The sequence below is a fragment of the Dysidea avara genome, chromosome 3, assembly GCF_963678975.1.
Source record: "Dysidea avara chromosome 3, odDysAvar1.4, whole genome shotgun sequence".
In the NCBI taxonomy this organism is placed as follows: Eukaryota; Metazoa; Porifera; class Demospongiae; order Dictyoceratida; family Dysideidae; genus Dysidea; species Dysidea avara.
Window position 1 is genome coordinate 21134267 of NC_089274.1, and position 19124 is coordinate 21153390.

Here is a 19124-nt window from a genome sequence, read left to right on the forward strand (position 1 = left end):
CCCAGCCAGCAGGTCTGCTGATGCAATATCCAGAGGTGACATGAAATAATTCAGCTGCTAAACTAACAATAACTTGGGGCAGACTGGCTTAATATACCACTAGCTAACCCACCAGCCACCAGGGACCATCAAGTCTACTCCACATTACCATAGCAACATGTGTAAGGCCAGTCTGACAAATAAGCTATCATCAGGACTACCATGAGGGTTTGTGTATTGTGCTCAGGTGGTATTAATTGTGCAGCATAAAATATTTTCTGATGATTATGTATTTCCCAGTTATCACAATTTATTGCACACCTATTTTATTACAATACAAGAATTGTTGCAATAATATAACCCACATTACATTAACTAGGTAGTCTACCCATTACTGCATGCAATCCTGGATAGATTTATCTATGTATGGTAAATGTCATCCTGTGTACAGTGTTGTGTCATTGAGGCATGCTACCGGTCATGCAGACGCACTACACTGGCACCAACAAACATGTTGGATTATCATTGCACACCATCTAAACTTTTAATGGTAACAATAATATTCCCTTAAGAGGTTTAATGTGCTACTAATCTGATGATTAGCAGTGGCCAGTAAGGCAGTTAGTACTGATCACATGTGATAACAAATCATTACCACTATACTGTGGGTCACCAAGTGTATACTGTATTCATGATCCTTGACTGAGCCAGCTTGACTTACAGATGGCTGCAACCTGAGATGAAGTCAGATAGTATCTAAACACTATAGGATGAGATGGAGCCACTTAAGGCTGGAATTTGAGTGAAGTCATGTTGCAACAGTGGTCACAATAATAAGAACATCTTAATTTAGATTCAACTTGATTAAGAGTGGATTGTTCAGTTTGAGAACTGCTGCCACACAAGTTGGACGTTATGAACAACAGGTTATTCACATTAATTGTGTTTCATTCCATACACTAACTATTCCAGAGACATAGTGATACACATGCCGAACTACAAAAACAATACCATACAACTACTCCTGGCTACACCACTACCATTAGCTACAAAGACACTAATTTACAAACAGCCTGAACTACAAAGTCAAGTTGTAATGAAAATGTTGAAGCTAGTTTTCATCGTTCCCTTTGCCACATTAGTAAAGATGAGATAACCAATAAGAAAAGGCTTTCAGATAATATATCAAGTAAAAAAGTAGTTATCAAAATTAACTTGTTGACTAGTTGTGCTGCTCAGAACCAGGAATTTAAAAATATACCAGGGACAACTTTAAAATTGAAAGCCATGCAGTATTTTTCATCCCCAGTATGTGGTCACCTCCTACGGCCTTCACACTTAATCCACAATCTGTTGCCAATAGTGACAGTTTATATAGGAGCAGGTGGTAGTGTCCAGGGGTAAATGGAAACATGGCCAAACTGAAATGTGGTTACTGACCAAATTGCCCACGTTGAGATATTCATGAGATATGCCTACTAAATGGTGAACTGGTTGCTGATCTGGTCTACTAAGCTGATTAATATAATTGTTACCATCTATAGCAAGTCATTGACTAACATGGACAAGTTATTAGTACAGCTACATACTATCACTTCACTCTACAATGGCACAAAGTACACATGCTGGTGTGTGGTAGCCCCAACACAACAAACGACCGCCAACACATCCATCCAGATTGTAATTACACACACCTCCCTCCCAATGGGTATTCCATAGTCAACAATGTTATGTGGCTCCATAGACACATCCCTACACTACATGTTGCTGCATGGAGGATCAAGTCACCACTGGTCTATGATACATAATCACGTGCACATAACATTACATAATCAGTCAAGCGCCGTAATGCGAGATGCTCACTGATCAAGGTTCTAAGATGACTACACGTGGTAAGGAAGATGATTTACATTAGCTCCAGTTACGTGCAGTACCCACACTGGCGTAAAACGATCTGCTTCTTTGATAACTGGGGTGCAAAATTCATTTAAACTATAAGTATTTCAACTAACGCGCAGCACACATGAAGTTTGATGAGCGGGAAGATTAGAATAAATGAGGTACCCGTAGTCCCTGTATGTTTGTAATTTCTGGCTCAAGTACGTGTTGTCGGCGCTAGTTTAGTTATCACGCGTTAAAGTTTACTGTGCTGTGCAACACATTCACGTACATACACGTGCTGCTTGTTGCTGTTTTGGAAACAAGCTATTGTTTATTTGCAATATATTTGCAATAACATTAGCAGACCTTGTACTGTATGGTGTACCTCGGGTCGACCGTGACATCACAAGTTAGTTTACATTATAAAATATTTCCAGTTCAAATTATATTTATCAGATTACATAATTATTGTGTAACTCACAGGCGATATAAACACCATCCATGGCCCATTAACAGTGTCGGTGCAGGGTGCATGTTGTAACCTATACTTATCACTGTGGAAGCAAAAGTAAATAATGGAGGATTAGACATATGTACACCTTGTTGATAGTCAAGTAAACTCAGACCTCTCAACCTGGAAGTAGACCTGGTTGTGAGAAAGCCAGCCACCCATCCTCCATGCAGCTGTGAAGCCTACCATCTTTGCAATGGGGCTCATGCACATTCATTTGTTTAACAAAAAAGCACAATTAGCTAGCTATGTGGGTGCAATACTGCTGTTTACCACAGTTTATAATATCTCTATGCTATGGTGTAGCCTAGATGACAAGAACCTACTATCTTTCCTCCATTGTTGAATCACGTAATATCAGTGTTTCAACTCAGTTGATGTACTGGTTTACCAGTGATTCGTCGAAATTACCTCTCATTTCTTAAGTAGTCAGTACCCAGCAGTGAATTCAGTGTTCAGCACAGATTTTCCGCACAAGTATACCTCATAACAACCGAAATTAAATAATAAACATTTACTAGTAATAACACCACTGGTAGGATTTCACCTTATTCTTCACCTTCCATGTGTATTGAGTCTTAGATTTCACCTTCAAATAATGTTCAATTCGTTGAGTTTGACAGCATATCGACTCGTGACACAGTCAAAAATACGGGAAACTGCCAAAATTTAAGCTCAAAATACAGAGACGCCCCACTATTCTAATTAACTGATCATGTGATACCTACTACGAGATGATTGGGGCTGAAATCAAGAAGATTTAGTGTGCCTTAGGAAATTTTATTGAAAATCGTGAGAAATTGTGAGATCAGCAAGCAGTCGTGATATCAAGGCTGAAATTGTGTGTCTCAAAACCAAATCATGATAGTTGAGAGGTCTGGTAAACTGTTCAGACATTGATAACTCCAGTTGTCCAGCACATGACAGCCAGAACTGGTGGGAAAAGGCAGTTCATCTAGCCACTGGATTCAAAATTAATGCCACAAGGATTGTTGATTACACAATTGATTGTTGATTACACAATTTTAACTGTTACATTATATTAGTACAGTGGAGCCTCTCTATTACAGGCATCTTGGGACCCAGAATTTTTGGTCAAGTTTGGCTTCTTTCCTCTTTCAGAGGTAAAAAATGAATTAACCAGATCTGTTGGAACCAAAACTTTTGTACCTTATTATGGAGGTTTTTCTATTGTGTCCTTAATTCGGGGAGTTTGTTAAGAGAGGTTCCACTGTAAACTGATTCCCCACCTCCTCCCTAATATAACCTGATTGAACTACTGTCCTCTAAAAACCTAGAGTAAATCTGTGAGTGTTGTAGCATACTCTTAATTCTATTATTCAAATGAAAATGTGGGCCTCTTTATTGAATAGGGTAAAGACTTAATACATGGCTTATAATGCAACCTCTTGATCTTAGCTATGAAACACCGTCACTGCTAGTGAGCCATATGTAGCCTAACATAATACAGAAGTCATCAAATAGCTAGTAGCTAATTGGCTAGTACAATAAGTGGTAAAGTTAGTAAGTAGCATTTTGAAATCAAATATGATTGTCATTACTTATCAGTAAAATATTAGGGTTAGTTGGTGCATATATGGTTGCCATGAAGTCATATTAGTTATGGGTGTTATGTGTTACTGTGTAATGTGTGTCAGGCACTAGGAGCTGATTATGGACTGTTCACATGGCCGTGTGCCCCACTGCTGGCACAGTATGTCATCTACCAGAGGAAATACTTGAAGGATAAATCCGTCTTAGAAGTTAGTGATAATGTACACACACACACACACACACACACACACACACACACACACACACACACACACACACACACACACACACACACTAGTATTAGTTAATTTCATTTATCAGTAACAATGATTTAAATAGAAAGTAGAATTCATTACACATCCGGGTCCATTTAAATTTTGGGGGCACTGAAACTTTTTTTAAATTTGCAGTCGTGTAGTATCAGTAAACTATGGGTATACATAGTTCACCTTGTGTTTCCTTGTTCTATCCATTTCTACAAGACACCTGAAGAAATATACTGACCAAACTTTATAAAGCAGGTCTACATCTTTTAAATGCTCAAGTTCCAGAGTTCATGATTGAGTGAGTATCTCCAAACATTTTCGAGTTCTTGGTACAGTTAATGTTCTTGAAAAGCAAACTGTAGTGATGTGAACTTTTCTGACCTTATTAAGCAGGTGGCAGGTTGATGGTTTATTATACAGTGCACCGTATTGCAGTTAGGTCTCACTGTTTATTTTTAAAGCCCAGTGACTGTGTGGTGCAAGAATGCTTGTCCCATGTACTGCAGGACTTTGTTGTTTGTAGCATTGAAAGTAGTGATATAGCACAATTTATTGTGGTAAAAAATATTGACACATTGGATCAGTAGTGATTTACCAATAATAATAATATTAGTTGATATTTGAATTTGCATATTCACAACCAGTTTCGATACATATATTCCATTTCACTTTCGTAAATATACTAATTAATCTGCTTTACTGATAATGATGTTTCTAAATAATTGGCCAATACACTAATTTCTGATGTTTTGATAGAAAATGTATTCTACTCAATGCATTTTTTGTCAACACAAAATCTTGCAATTTTATGATATTAATTATCCAGTATTCTTATAGATTGGGGCAGGTACTGGTGTTCCTGGCTTGACTGCTGCCAGATGTGGTGCTCATGTGACCCTCAGTGATCACCACGATAACCATCATATACTGGAGTCACTGCGGAGATCATGTGATCAGAATGGATTAAATGATGTGAAGGTTATTCCCTTAACATGGGGCTGCTTCACACCATCTTTGGTCAGCCTACCGCCTCAAGATGTTGTACTGGCATCAGATTGTCTCTATGATACTAAAGGTGTGTCTGCCTATCTGTGTGTGGTGTGTGTGTGTATGTATGTGTGTGCTTGTGTTGTGGTGTGTCTGTCTGTCAGTGTCTCACATAACTCAGGTGGGACTTTGAATGCTCATATCTTCACCTTGTGAGACATGGTACAGTCTCCTCCTATAAGGTACTAATTTTGTAGATTTGCCAGGACTGACTTGTAGACACCTGAGTAGTGTGTAGGCAAATCCAGTCAACTGGGTAGTTCACTGTGTATACGCAGCTTTGCTTTTTTACATGCGTGTGTGTGTGTGTGTGTGTGTGTGTGTGTGTGTGTGTGTGTGTGTGTGTGTGTGTTACATTTATTATTAAAGGCCACAACCAAGTAAAGTGTGTTATGAAGTTAAACAGTAACCCATTGGTATGTCACCTATAGTGTTATATTGTGTAGAGTTTGAAGATGTGATTGTGACATTTGCTTATTTGTTGGAGAAGAATCCTTTGTGTGAGGTGTGGATGACTTACCAAGAGCGAAGGTGAGCAAGATTCTGTGATAAGAATTACAGTGGACACTTTTCTCTATATGGACCTTGGCAAAAAAAATTAAGGTTTTCTTTTGGTGAGAATGTATAACACGGATAGTTTCACTATCATGTGTTACACAAGCCTTTCAAATTGAGTAAAGTGTTGGCAGACCCTTAATAGTTCTAGAGAGAAAAAAACTGTTAAGGTCATTATGCACGTAATGTACCCTGTGTACTGTAATGTACGTAGCAGATCGTATAACATCAAATTAACATCAGTGCATAAATAAAACACACAAGGGGACACATGATAGTTTATCATGTTTCCTTATACAGGGCAGTGGTAGCCATGTCAATTGGCATAGACTAGACACTGATGTTTTCACCATCCTAATATTCCACACCATTGCTAAGTGATAGTGTGTGTGTGTGTGATGCATTATGAACAGTGAATGATAAATTGCCTAGTAGCTCATTATGATGTGTGCATATCTGGCCTGTCCCATCTACAGGCTACCTAGCAATATAATTATACCCTGTACTACCTTGATTGACTGTTAATGGCGTGAAGGAATTGTTGCTTTTGGTTACCTTGTAACAGTGTTCATAATTAAACTCCGTAGGAGGCCGGATGAAAAATGAGGCATGTATACATATATTGCCAAATGTGTATGGTGACTTCTTTTTGTAAACTCTTCAAAATAAAGACTCCATTTTTTCCATAATAAGAACAAAGATTTTGGTCTGGCTCCATACACCTTTTACCTGTGAAGAGGAAACCTTGTTATATCAATCCCAAAATTTTGATCTCAGCAGGTGTCCATTATGATGTTATGTATGAAGACCCAGAATTTATTGGTTAACTTTTTGTCTTCTGATTTGAAGCGGCTAATGATAATAAAGTGCCAACACAGCAACACACTCAATAGTTTAAGTATAGACACACTTGACTCTACCTGACCCACTGGTCACCAAGAGGACATATGATGATGTACATTGTTCAAAACATAACAGCGATGGAAACATGATATGAAGGGTGATACGCTTATGGGTACTGTGCTAGCAATTGGTACTACTACTAGTACACAAACAAAATATGGCTCGGGTGTCACTATGACAACTAGACTATAAGTCGTCATTTAGGATACGCCTCGTGTGTTACTTAGAGTAGCAGCAATAACAAGCGGATATGATATTATGTTGTGCAGTTGTAATGTGTGAGTCTGGCACAATGTAGGCTGGTTAAATGTTGTGAATATTGAGTGTGTGTGTCTGTGCTTCGAATCACCGACAAATTGGTTCCAACAAAATCATCAGTGAATTGAAACACAATTAATCAATTACACAACAGACAATACTACACACAGCAGCTGGCTTTTGTTAACGTGGGTGATCAGGTGATCATGAGTGTGTCAATTCTGGCTACTACAATGGAACCTCTCATAACAAACTTTACAAATTAAGGACATAATGTTAAAACCTCCATAATTGGTCCCAACAAGTTCAGCAGCAAATCTAGTTCAAAAATTCGTGGTCCCAAAATGTCCGCTATAGAAAGTGTCCACTGTGCTCTCACACGTACAGCTCTCAGGGGTAGGATATGAACAAGAATTCATAATATATGAACTCTTGATATGACTATAGTTAATACAATAAGTGAGACGTGACATGGACTAGGGAATATTGTGTTTGCAAAAAAAAACAGAGTTTTTAAAAAAAAAATTGTTATTATATAATCTATTTCCTTTATATAGCTGAAAGTATTCATGAGTGTGTTGAGTAGGTGACTATTTTGCCAACACGGTGAATATACTTGTACTTTTAAAAAGTGTGTAGTATTTAATTGTATAATTACTCCTTGATATCAGCTAGAGGATGTTTACTTGTACTTGACTAAAGCGTTTGCACTTAAGTTTAAGTAGGTATATACTTTCAATTGTGCTTGACCACAAGCCCAACATTTGTAATGGTGGGACTCAGACTACATATTTTTAGCTCCCTTGTTAATAAAAAGGACACCTCGATAATGAGGACGCTTGTCCATGGTCCTGGTTTGAAATTAGAATACTGGTGATTTTCTGGTCCAGTTGGGATGAAGAGCGTTTTCAATATAGGGAGGAGGTGTGAGAGGAAGACTTTTTAATGCCGTGAAACCTCTTTTGGGGTCTAGGGGTATGCACCCAAGAAATAGCAACGCAAATATGTGAAGGCATTTTACCCAATTTTAAGGGTACCATAGTGTAATACTTTCTAACATGTTCACACTAGTAAGACTTTTCTAGTAGGGAACAAAAGAAATTTTGGACGAGCAGGGTACAAGTTGAACACATACTATAATCATCCTTTTGCCTTCTCCTAGAAAATAAACCCTGGTGGTCTGGACACCTTGATAATCTGAACATCCCAAGGCAGTCTCAATATGCTCACTGTGATGGGCTGTTACATTAGCTCTCCATGTTGATGGTATCAAGAGTTCATAATATTCTTTATGGAGCCATATCTAATATTATGGACTCTTGGGTGGCATGTAGTATGGCTAGAGATGTTATCTGTGGAGTAAATCTGGTGGTTGTGTGGAGATCAGTTTGTGGATAAACCTGTTGAAGTATGATGCTAAGATGTCTAGCTTTGTACCATCAACATTCCATAAAGGTCTAATTTGCCAGTCATTTCTAACAGTCATCTCTTAAAACAAGTCTCTGTAGTGGTTCACTTATTGTTATGGATTACCAGTTATGGAGAGATCAGTGCAGTTTATAGAGCAGACAAGTTAGAAGGGAGTGGATGCTGTATGGGTGATATAAAATTTAATCCATCTGTGGTGACCACTGGTCCTTCCATAAATGAAGGTACAGAGTTAGCCTACTAGACACTGTTAACAACCCATGATGGCTACACAGTTACTCCATCACACTGTGTCACACACAATTGTTGATGCTATATACACGATTCTGTGTACTTAAGTAGGATGCATTGGTGCATATACTCTATGTGGGTGAAAGTTCGTAATATTAATTTCATTTTTCTACGTACATCCTCATCTTGTGTACAAAATCTCCGTAATAAGAGCAAAAATTTTGGAGTCTAACAGTCTCCATACATTTTACCCAGACATAAGGCTAAGTACATATCTAAAATATAGGGACCAGGTATTATCTGAATGAAAGAGCATGTGCTCTACTTTCAGTTACTCTTCTTTGTTTCCCTCTAGTTCTGGCAGGTCATTACATCACTTATTATCTCGCTGGGAACTTACCCTAACCACAATCCCGACCGACCACCTGACTGGAATAAGTCTAGACATTGACGGCATTGGCAGCAATGTTGCCATTAGCAACCAGACTATCCACCTGTGGAAGATCACCAGAACTACGGATGAACAGTAATTATTGTATTTGTATAATTACAGTGAAATACAATTGCTATATTTGTAAATATTAAGTTGCTTCAGAAGCATCATGTATGGTATTCATTTGTTGATAATACTCATCATCCCCAGGTGAGGTGGTGCCCCCTGATGTGGAAACAACGGTCTGTTGTCTCTTTTGTGATGATACTTTACTAGTACTACGTTGTTCCTTGTGACAATCCTCAAAAGCTGTATAGCTACCCATCTGATCTAGCTGTATTACTATTTCCTTTGCCTCTTCGACTGGCTGTTCTGTGCGACTTTGTTGTTTTTGTTGTAGTTCTGTCAGCTTTTGAGACTGTCTGGCTTCTCGTAGTTTTGCAGCATCTCTCTTCCGTGACTCCAAGGTTGCTCTGCGCACCAATTCTTTTTCTTCTTGTTCTTTCAGTTTTTCAGAAATGCTCTGATATTGTTGTTTGAGATGCTTGAATATAACAGTAGGTGGCACCGAAGGCTTTTCATTGGTAGCATCTTTTTGCTGATCATTTTGTTTTTTAACACTTGGTTCCTCCTCAACATGGTTGCTGAGTGTTTGAGGTGTAGCAGACACCTCTTGTTCTTTTGGTGGTGCAGGAGTTGACACTACTTCAGGTTTTGGGGTGTCCTTTTCGAGTCTCTTTCTGTTTTCTTCTTTTTGTTTTTCCATTTCAATTTCTTCTTGTGCAGTGATTTTAGTCTCTTTAGAAGCACCTTCATCACCTAGTTGTTGTGGTTCCCAGTTCTTTTCTTTCCTCTTCACCTTCTCTCTGCTAGGAGCTGGTGGTGACGGGGGTGGAGTGACATTTTGTTCTTTTGTCTCTGACTCCATCATCTCTAATTGTTGTTCAATAACCAACTGTGACACAATGCTTGTCTCTATGTCTTCAACGTCGCCTTTGGTTGCCCGCAGAAGTGATGGGTGTGTCAGCATTCTTGAAAAGCGGACGTTTTCACTGCTCACTTTCTATAAGGACAAGATAATAACAATTTTTGGCAAAAACAATGATGCCATTTTTGTGGAACTAGTCTGGACAGTGTTTTGACCATCATTAATACTCCAGAAGCCTGCTACTTCAAAGCTACTATGGTAACAAACAACTCTTTTAAAGGCTAGTATGATAGGAACTATAGTCACTTAATATATTCATCTGTCTATCAAAGTGTCCTATAAATGGTAACACTAAATTTAACCTGAAGTGGTATATTCTCTAATAGAACATACACACAAGGTACTTGTTACTGTAAATCCAATTTTCTAAGCAAACAGCAACAAAGATGTACATACTGCATACAAATACGTTTCTAACACAAATATCACTGGTAAATTCCTTAGCTTTTGTTATTTTATTTAATAGATTGTGTGGGCTGACAACAAATGATTTAGCAAGCACAAATTTTACTATCTGGGGAATGCCAAAGCATTAGCATCCTGCAAGTGTAGAAAATAAAACTTACTAGCCTGTGATAATGCTACATATGCTGCAGGCACATGGTACTTCTCACCTTCCATTCATTGATGAACTGTGTGAACTGACTAAAGAACTCCGCTGGTTCAATGGTTTTGGAGCTCTCGTTGAACATGATGCACACTTCACGATATGCATCATTCATTTTCTTGTGTTCTTCTGAAATTTGCTGCACTTTAGCCTTAGCGTGACTGCAGAAGCTGTGACACCTGTAGTCAAGGATGCTAGAACAGTGGAACCTCTGAATAGTGGACTTGTGGTCACTTTTGGGAGAAAAGTTGTTTAATAGTACCTATATCTTTCATAACAATGGTCCCATTTGTATTAGTGTGTGTACACACATTGAAATCAGGATATCTCTCTAACAAGGATGCTAGTATTGTCCCAACATGTCTGGGGTTCAACTGTACAGACTAGTGTACAGTACTAGACATTATTGGTGGCAACTTTGGCAAGCAAATTCATTGTAGTCAGACATATAATTTCTACAGGGATTATTATTTCCTACTCAAATTTCATAAACTGCTGACTAATTATTCTAGCACTGCCAAAATAAAACCTCTTGTATGATTTCCTTTATTTGGAGTGTCTTTAACAAGAGGTCTTGTACATGTAGTACAATACACAATTGCCCCCAAAGGATATGAATAATACAAAATTATTTTGTTGTTGGGAGTTCTCAGCCATCACCGTCTCAAATCCCTTCTTGATGTAAGTGACATCTTCCATTAGCGTCTGTGCAGAGACTAGAGGGTAAGAAAATGTTAGGGTAGCAGCCATAATAGAAGGTAGTCGTTCACCTGTTGTGGCTCCCTCCAAGTGGAGGTCATCGTAGAAAGTGGAGATGTGGGGAAACGCCGTCTCAACAACATAGACGATGTAGTGAAGTAGGGTCATCTTACGATCAGTTGACTTTGTGTCTGATAGCTAATGAGAGATGTAAATAGCTTGGTCAGTTTCATCAGGAGCTCTGTTGGTCTCATGCAATTCAATAAACCCTCCCACTGCTGCAGCATTGATTTACTCAGAGAGCAGTCACCTTTTTAAGGATAGTTGTTTAACATATATACTGTGTTGTGTTAGGATTGAACATTACACCCTTTAACTATCAACTGTACCTAATACCTGAGTTGTGTGTTAAAATAGAGCAACTTGTGAGAGTGTATATAAAATTTGGAGGTCAACAGCAACTGCTGAAATAATACAAATCTAGTAACTATAAGCTTTGGTATTGTTAAATTTCTATTGTGTGACAAAATTGTCACTTACTTTGGTCAGTGATTCCAACTTGAATCCACTAACTATTCCACGACGACTACTGTTCATGTAGTTACCAAAGGCAAGAATGATCTGAAGATGATGATGATAGTATTAACATGTTAACAACACTGGTCTAACCTCAAACACTCTCTTCAATCTTGTACTACGAAATATTGACAATGATGCTGTCAACACCTTATTAATTTGCTATTGTAATGATGACATCATATGATGTAATAGTGGATCACATGACCCACCGGCTGTGTTGTAGCAACCAGCTCATCAAATTGACCAATATAAGCCATGATGGTTAACCTGTCTTGGTAACGATCTACTTTAGCAAGCTATCAACACACAGATCAGTAACACGCTGGGTTAGTATAGTTAGAGGTACCTGGAATAGAAATTGCTCTGCTTCTCCAAAGCTGCTAAACTGATGAGCTTGTTCTGCCAAACTAGTCAACTGTACAGATAAGCTGATATGATCATGTACAATGTGTGGTATATACAAGAGGAAACTGACTACTAGCCTATCAAAAGGGACTCCTTGATAATCAGTTCTATAAGAAAACTTAGCAGATGTCCAGTGCTTGCTGAGATTGGATTGATTTTAAAATGCCTTGACAGTGTCAATACATTAATACTAGTAAGAGTATCAAATGGTGTGTAATCAGTGATGTAAAGTAACACAGATATTTCAGTAGTCATTTAGCACATGTGGCAACGGGTTTGTTACTTGGGTGATGTTAGGTCCTTTCTATCCCTTTTGTGTACAATAACTTTTGAATAGTTATTGTACACGAAAGAGATAGAAAGGACCTAACACCTCACTCAAGAAAACAATAGCACATACGGGTGTGTTCCAGTGGTCATATACTATTATTTATTATGTTTGGTAACTAATACTAGTAACATCTAGTGGTGGATCTAGGTGAGTTTCTGTGGTTTCGACAGAAACCCCTTTTAACTTTAGTTCAGTGGCAATCTTTATTATTGCTGTATTGACAATTTATCAATTTACTATATGCATGCAATTACATTTAATTATAACATCCATTATAGCCATTAAAAATTAACCCTCAGCAACATTTCACCTCCCACTATGTTAATAACAAATCGAGATACTCTAATAGAGCAGTCAAGAAACTACTCAAATACAACAATCACAACTACAGCTTAATCCCCTAGGTTACAAGATCTGAGGTATTGTGATTGCTCTAAAAGAGCCTAAAATCCAATCTCAGTGGTTATAAAATCTCAAATTTTCTTGGGGCAGGTCTGAACATTTTATCAACTTGAAAGATATTTAGTCAGAGAGTATAGTGGAAACTTCATAAAATGGACATTTCGTGGCCAGTCAAATTTTACTGGTATATAAAGTCTAAGATGCCATAAGAAATATCAGGGTCTTTTAATCAGAGGTCAGGCTCTTTTATCAGTTGTTCATATGACCACAGTAATGTTTACCTCATCCTTGCTGGCAATCCCCAGATCTCCTCTTAGCAACAGCTCACACAATTCCCCTGGTAACCCGACTAGGTCAGTGTTTTCGATGAACTTAGCAACCTTAGTGGGTGTGTGGCCTATCCGTCTCTTAGCGATGGTTAAATTCTGTGCTCGTTCCTTCTTCAATATTGTGATGACATCATTGACAGGAGCAATGGTCTTGTCTATGATAATGATTACAGTATGTTACCATCTAACTTGAAAAACTTTTCTTAGTTTGAAAAAGCCACCCACAAATCTATATGTGCCAGTTAGATACTTGCTATGCTCTCGTTGCCAACTATATAACTCTATTCCTTGTTTCTAACCTTATAAATGTGTCTACTAACAAGCTACTACCCAAAGTGAAAACCTAATGATTTACTAGATTGTAATATGCTGTACTTAATCGCTTGTGTTGTTGTGTGAGTGACTCACTTTTCTTCTTTGACTTCTTCGACTTTGACTTGTTCCTCTTGAGCTTGAACAACTCCTCAAACTCACTAAAGTCCAATCTCTCAATCAGTTTCTCATATTTCATGTCCTACACAACATCATCTACCATAACTATACTCAATGCACACTACCCTCACCTTGAAGATGGTGTGGCCTGTATCAGTCTTGATAGGATCCCAGTTCAACATGGGTAGTGGAGCGTTTGGAATGATTGGCTTATTGAAATCTATGCTGGGTGGAGGTGGGGCTTCTCCAGGAGGGGGAGGGACTCCTGCAGGTGGAGGAGGTGGGGGAGGGGCCTCAGGTACTGGAGGAGGGGGTGGGGCAGGAGGAGGGGGTGGAGCTGGTAGACTAGTAATATCAATAGAGGAAGGTATGGAAGTGGAGTCCAGTACTAGTTTAGGTACATCAATCTCCCCAGCCTGCTCCTCTGGTAGTCCTGACTTGACAACCTCTAACCTCTTCTGCATCGTTTCATAATGGTCCTTGATGATGACATTCTCATCCTAGGTGGAGGAGGAAGGTAGAAGAGACATCACACAGTATTGTATTTAGGCTTTGAATGGTATAAAAGTATGTATTTTTGCTGAAATCATTTGCTAAACCTTTTCAAAAGTATCTACATTCGTCATAGTCTTCTCCCGTCAAACTCTCTGTTATATGGTAGCACTAAACCTCATGTACATGCATTAATACAGTTCTCCTGTCTCTACAAAGGAGCCAGCCTTGGTAATTGACTTAACAATCCAAGACATAAGTGTGAGACAATCTAGTCTCATATTTTATATACATTCATTATGCAGTACACAGAACTACCAGCACAATAGCTTCCAATGTATCCACTACAATACACACACTCTACACCATATTAATATGCCTAACTCACCACTAGTCGTTTCATGGCGTCTTGTAGTTCACTACTAGTTGCTTGATATTGTCTATTACTCTCCAGCAACTATGACAACATGTGACTACTTGTACTGTATCATGTGCGACAGTCACCTTCTTATTTTCTGACTCTAACTCCTCCCGTTCTTTTTCTACTTGCTGTAGATTATAACACCAATACAGTAATAATAATGCTTTTGATCTACCAATTTCAGCATTTGGACCTATACATTTTCAATGGGGGAATTGGTAGTCATGAGAGAGACAAATTCTTTCTGCTGAAACTAAAATAAAATCTGTTTTGATATGTTTTCATTTACGGACCCCTCTATGTACATTTGACTGCTCTATTAGAGTATATTGATCTTGTAAAGATTTTTTGTGGGTATAGTGGAATCAACACAACTTTCATGTTAGCTGCATACTAAAATTATTCCCTAACCTTCTCCCTACACTCCTGACTTTCAAGTATGCATAGCCCACAAATTACTAAATCATATTACTAGCACTGTTAGGTCTATGTGTGGTGTATGTAAGACAACAAACAAGTAAATGAACAACACAGACTATTATCTGACCAGTAAACGTTCCACTGTTTCTCTTAACTCTTCTAGTTTTTGTTGTTGTTGAGTTGTCACATCAATCAGCTGCAAGAGCATTGTTATATCACAGTGACTATTAATAACAGGTTATACCTGTTTGTTATGGTCAGCTATTGACTGTTTCTCAATAATGGTCTCTTTGAGGGAGATGTTGGTGTCATGTAGCTACATGATGACCAGTAACCATGGTAACATTATTCATTCCTTACCTCTTCAGTAAGACTGGACACTCTCCCTCTTGTCGTTAAGAGGTCATCAAGGAGTTGTTGTACATTTACATAGTTTGTGTCCCATTCTTGTAACTCATGTAAGATTCTCTCATCTCTTCTCCCATGAAGTGACTATGTTTAATGCCATATCATTATTGTTGAGTGTAAATATAAATTATTTCATGAGAAAATAATTCAGCAGTCCATAAGTATGCATATATAAAACACACTAGTCTCCTTGACCCATTATAACTCAGCTACGATACACAACACAGCTTTAAGTAGCTAGTATTTGTGGCTTCATGCTCATTTTAGTCTCAGCAAAGTACTGGTAAAGGATTTAGGTATGTAGTAAGTTTAATTTTAAAAATTATAGCTATGTTTTCATCTGTGCAGTTTACACAATTTGAAGAGCACGCCATACACACATTACCTGCTCAACCAATTCTGGATCAAACCCTGCTCTCAAGATCTCTTGTTGATGGTAGACCTTCTCATTAGGTTCAGATGTGGTCTGGACTAGTGCATTGAGGAAGCTCAGTATACAGGACTGTGTAGTGATCATAGTACACAGGTGTGAGTACACAGTGTAGCAGTACTACCTGAAGGAATGGGTTTACTGGATCTTCAGTTAGTAATTGTATTAGAGACTGGTAATGTGTCAACTCCCCACTGAGTGTCTTGAAATATTCAAACGCTTTTAACACTCTCTTCCTGCCAATTGGAGCTAACATCATCGCAATCATCAGCTATAATGGAAGGAAAGCTACAATAGTTGAACCACTATATTGCTCAGACACCTTGGATCATGATGTTTATTAGAGGTTTAGTAAGTGTGTGTATGGACCATGGTCAGGGTATAAATGTGCGTACACTAATTACAATTGGGAGTGTATTTTCCTCCAGAGTGTCCTTTGGTACAATTCTAGATACTGACCTTTATTGCAAGGGACTGTAGTCTTGGCTGGTCAAATTGCAAGCATGATACTATGATGTAAACACTTGGGTCATAAAACAACACCGCCTTGAAGCCTTCCTGTGGGATAGAACATAATTGAGATGAGAGTAGCTGATTAATGGACCTACCCCATGAGCCATCAATGCCTTAATACATAACAAACACGTGTTGATCTCACTCTGTAAAGGAATGGTATAATGATAATAGTCATCCGCTAATCATTGTAGTAGTTACCAGTCCTCGGTCCAGTAGGGAGTACTTCTGGTGGTTCTTCCTGCTTACTCCTTCAGGGTGTTGTACCAGGTCCTTGAGGAGGTTGATGAGTGCTATATGGCCATGATTGGGGGTGCCGACAAATGAGGATATCCAACTAGTGGACCAGTTCTATAACATCACTAAGTGGTATCAACACTTACTCTTCCTCCTTGTTTGTCCTCAGGTCCATCTCCAGATCAGACAACACCTTGTTCAGAGGGTGAAGGTGTTGTAGCGATTTCTTCTTCACCTTCTTCTCCTTCAGCTCTGGCTGAGCATGGCGGACAAGTTGCTCAATGTAGTAGATGCACATAATCCCAACTTGTGTCTCTGCCTGCAGTAAGAGAAGTATTAGTGAGTTATTAGATAAGCTCAGTAGGTGTTACATAACTACATGGCCAGTGCAGTGTACAATACTGGAAAATGACTATCCTCACGTTGGTAAGGAAGTAAGGAATACATTCTCACAATGAAATGTCAACCATGCATCCAAGTATTGTTTTACGTTGTACTGTATATAAAGCCGCACCATCGATCAATCGTAAGTGAAATAGCCAAGATGCATTGTTACAGGAAGTCAAAAACAAGAGTTCATATATATAATAGTATAAACTCTTGCCAAAAGTTACCATAAAAGGTATGTTGCTTACTTATAATTTAACTCACAGTAAGGAAACTCAGCACACAGACAAGAAACAAGTTACATATCTGACTTACCTGTGCAAGGATTAATTGCCATTTCTTCTCCTTGCTTTTCCCGTGCCACTCAGCAGCCTGTTTGCTGGTCATATTTTGGCTTTTCTACAAGACCAGTACATCCATGTAGCAGTCTAGTCAGGCTGGTAACTCACCACAACTTGCTCGAATAAAGCGTTCATCACTTCATCGCTAGGTTGACCTGCCATGTCGTCATGATCCTGCTCTTGCCGCTTCTTCTTAGCAGATGGTGAGCTGGTGGCGAGAGTTGCTGCAGCCAACGAGTCTTGTCGCTTCTTCTTGGCAGATGGTGAGCTGGTGGGGAGAGTTGCAGCGGCCAACGAGTCTTGTCGCTTCTTCTTGACAGATGGCGAGCTGGTGGCGAGATTTGCTGCAGCCAGCGAGTCTGTAGCTAACGTATTACTCCTCTTTCCCGCCCCAGACATGTTATTTCAGGGCCTGTGACGTATACACATAAGTAAATCTACACATAAGTGACTAGCGAGCCCAACCCACCCTGACCTGCTACACTTACGATTTCACCCGGCATGCCAGCTCGAGACCTTCAGCGTATGGCAGTGACTTGTAGCTTATACAGGTCGTTATATATTAGCTAATAACTCGCACATACTCGAAGAACATGCCCCTACAACCCCTGCAAAATAATTACATAAATACGCCCTAAGTGTTCGAATTAGCCGAACAAAGTTTTAATGTTGTAAGGTCACGTGCTCGTTCTTTCTCACGTTGGAGCAGGGAGTATCCACGAGGTATCCTTCTTGATCTTGTACTTGTGTAGTGTTGTGTTCGATGGTAGTATGTGTAGCAGTAAATATAGTCTTGTCTTTTGATAATGGTTAAGTTTGGTCATGTTAATGTCGCATGTATGGTAAATAATGATGGTTTATTTCTCCACCCTATGTTATTAAATGATCAGTGAACGACTAAGATAACACTATGGTAAGTGTGTGTGTGTGTATGCCTTCTGTTGTGTGTGTCCACAACGTTACTGGCTTATTCGTTAGCTACTCATGGCCTAATCCGTTTATTCTAATTATAGCCCAAGAAGATTGCAGAAATAAAGGACTTCTTGCACACGGCGAGGAGAAAAGATGCGAAATGTAAGTGCTACTGTACTAGTTCATGGCACACTAACTGATCTGTTGTGTAGCTGTAAAGATCATGAGAACACGAGACAAGGTCAAGTTTAAGGTACGGTGCTCCAAGTACCTCTACACTCTCGTTGTGACCGAGTTCGAAAAAGCTGATAAGTTGAGACAATCACTACCACCAGGTAACCATAGCACTCTAGTTTCCATTCCTTACTGGTCTTTATTGACAGGTTTACAACTTAAGGAACTTGGCAAGCAAAAGAAAAGTTGACGCTTTTGTACCATACAATTTTAAATAACATAGAAGAGCTCAATGAATATAGTGGTCCAGTGGTAGTACCATAAACATCTGGGAGGTACCCTGCTCTGGAAAGGTGCTGTGTTTGCAGCTTTTATATGTGGGTTTGTTATTTGGTTATCTCTGGTTGTATACGATCACTGGACTGTACTATTGGACTCAGGTTTGTTTTTCTGTCTTAAGCACATATGGTGGTAGTCATTGCTACATTATGCAGGTAGATCTGTCTACTTTGCACTGCCTGTGCATTTTAGCACAATAAGCCTTTTCCATAATGACGTTAGAATAAAAAAT

The 19124-nt window shown here is 38.9% G+C and overlaps 2 protein-coding genes across 2 annotated transcripts; one reads left to right on the forward strand and one right to left on the reverse strand.

The window, feature by feature from the left end:
* The first annotated feature begins 1937 nt into the window (after positions 1-1937).
* On the forward strand, positions 1938-9192 carry LOC136250164 (histone-arginine methyltransferase METTL23-like). Its single transcript, XM_066042343.1, has 5 exons — positions 1938-2039; positions 4030-4134; positions 5029-5266; positions 5685-5769; positions 8969-9192. Exons 1-5 carry the CDS (start codon positions 2013-2015, stop codon positions 9141-9143), a joined length of 630 nt encoding a protein of 209 aa, XP_065898415.1. The 5' UTR covers positions 1938-2012; the 3' UTR covers positions 9144-9192.
* On the reverse strand, positions 9128-18114 carry LOC136250156 (formin-like protein 3). Its single transcript, XM_066042332.1, has 25 exons — positions 17956-18114; positions 17576-17879; positions 17442-17525; positions 16886-17058; positions 16704-16839; positions 16598-16648; positions 16449-16547; positions 16114-16260; positions 15945-16061; positions 15512-15643; positions 15396-15467; positions 15279-15347; positions 14815-14859; positions 14699-14767; positions 13950-14318; positions 13795-13900; positions 13339-13541; positions 12266-12334; positions 12129-12215; positions 12010-12078; positions 11881-11961; positions 11412-11538; positions 11256-11357; positions 10649-10812; positions 9128-10109 (listed from the first exon to the last, which is right to left on the reverse strand). Exons 2-25 carry the CDS (start codon positions 17864-17866, stop codon positions 9195-9197), a joined length of 3777 nt encoding a protein of 1258 aa, XP_065898404.1. The 5' UTR covers positions 17867-17879; positions 17956-18114; the 3' UTR covers positions 9128-9194.
* Positions 18115-19124: the final 1010 nt, after the last annotated feature.

Coding starts and splice junctions, on each gene's coding strand:
- LOC136250164 (XM_066042343.1), top strand. CDS start 2,013: ATGAGCGGGAAGATTAGAATAAATGAG. Junction 5,267..5,684: donor TTGTCTCTATGATACTAAAG/GTGTGTCTGCCT, acceptor TATATTGTGTAG/AGTTTGAAGATGTGATTGTG. Junction 5,770..8,968: donor ATGACTTACCAAGAGCGAAG/GTGAGCAAGATT, acceptor GTTTCCCTCTAG/TTCTGGCAGGTCATTACATC.
- LOC136250156 (XM_066042332.1), bottom strand. CDS start 17,866: ATGTCTGGGGCGGGAAAGAGGAGTAATACGTTAGCTACAGACTCGCTG. Junction 13,901..13,949: donor CAGGCCACACCATCTTCAAG/GTGAGGGTAGTG, acceptor GATGTTGTGTAG/GACATGAAATATGAGAAACT. Junction 12,335..13,338: donor GGATTGCCAGCAAGGATGAG/GTAAACATTACT, acceptor TTATCTGTACAG/TTGACTAGTTTGGCAGAACA.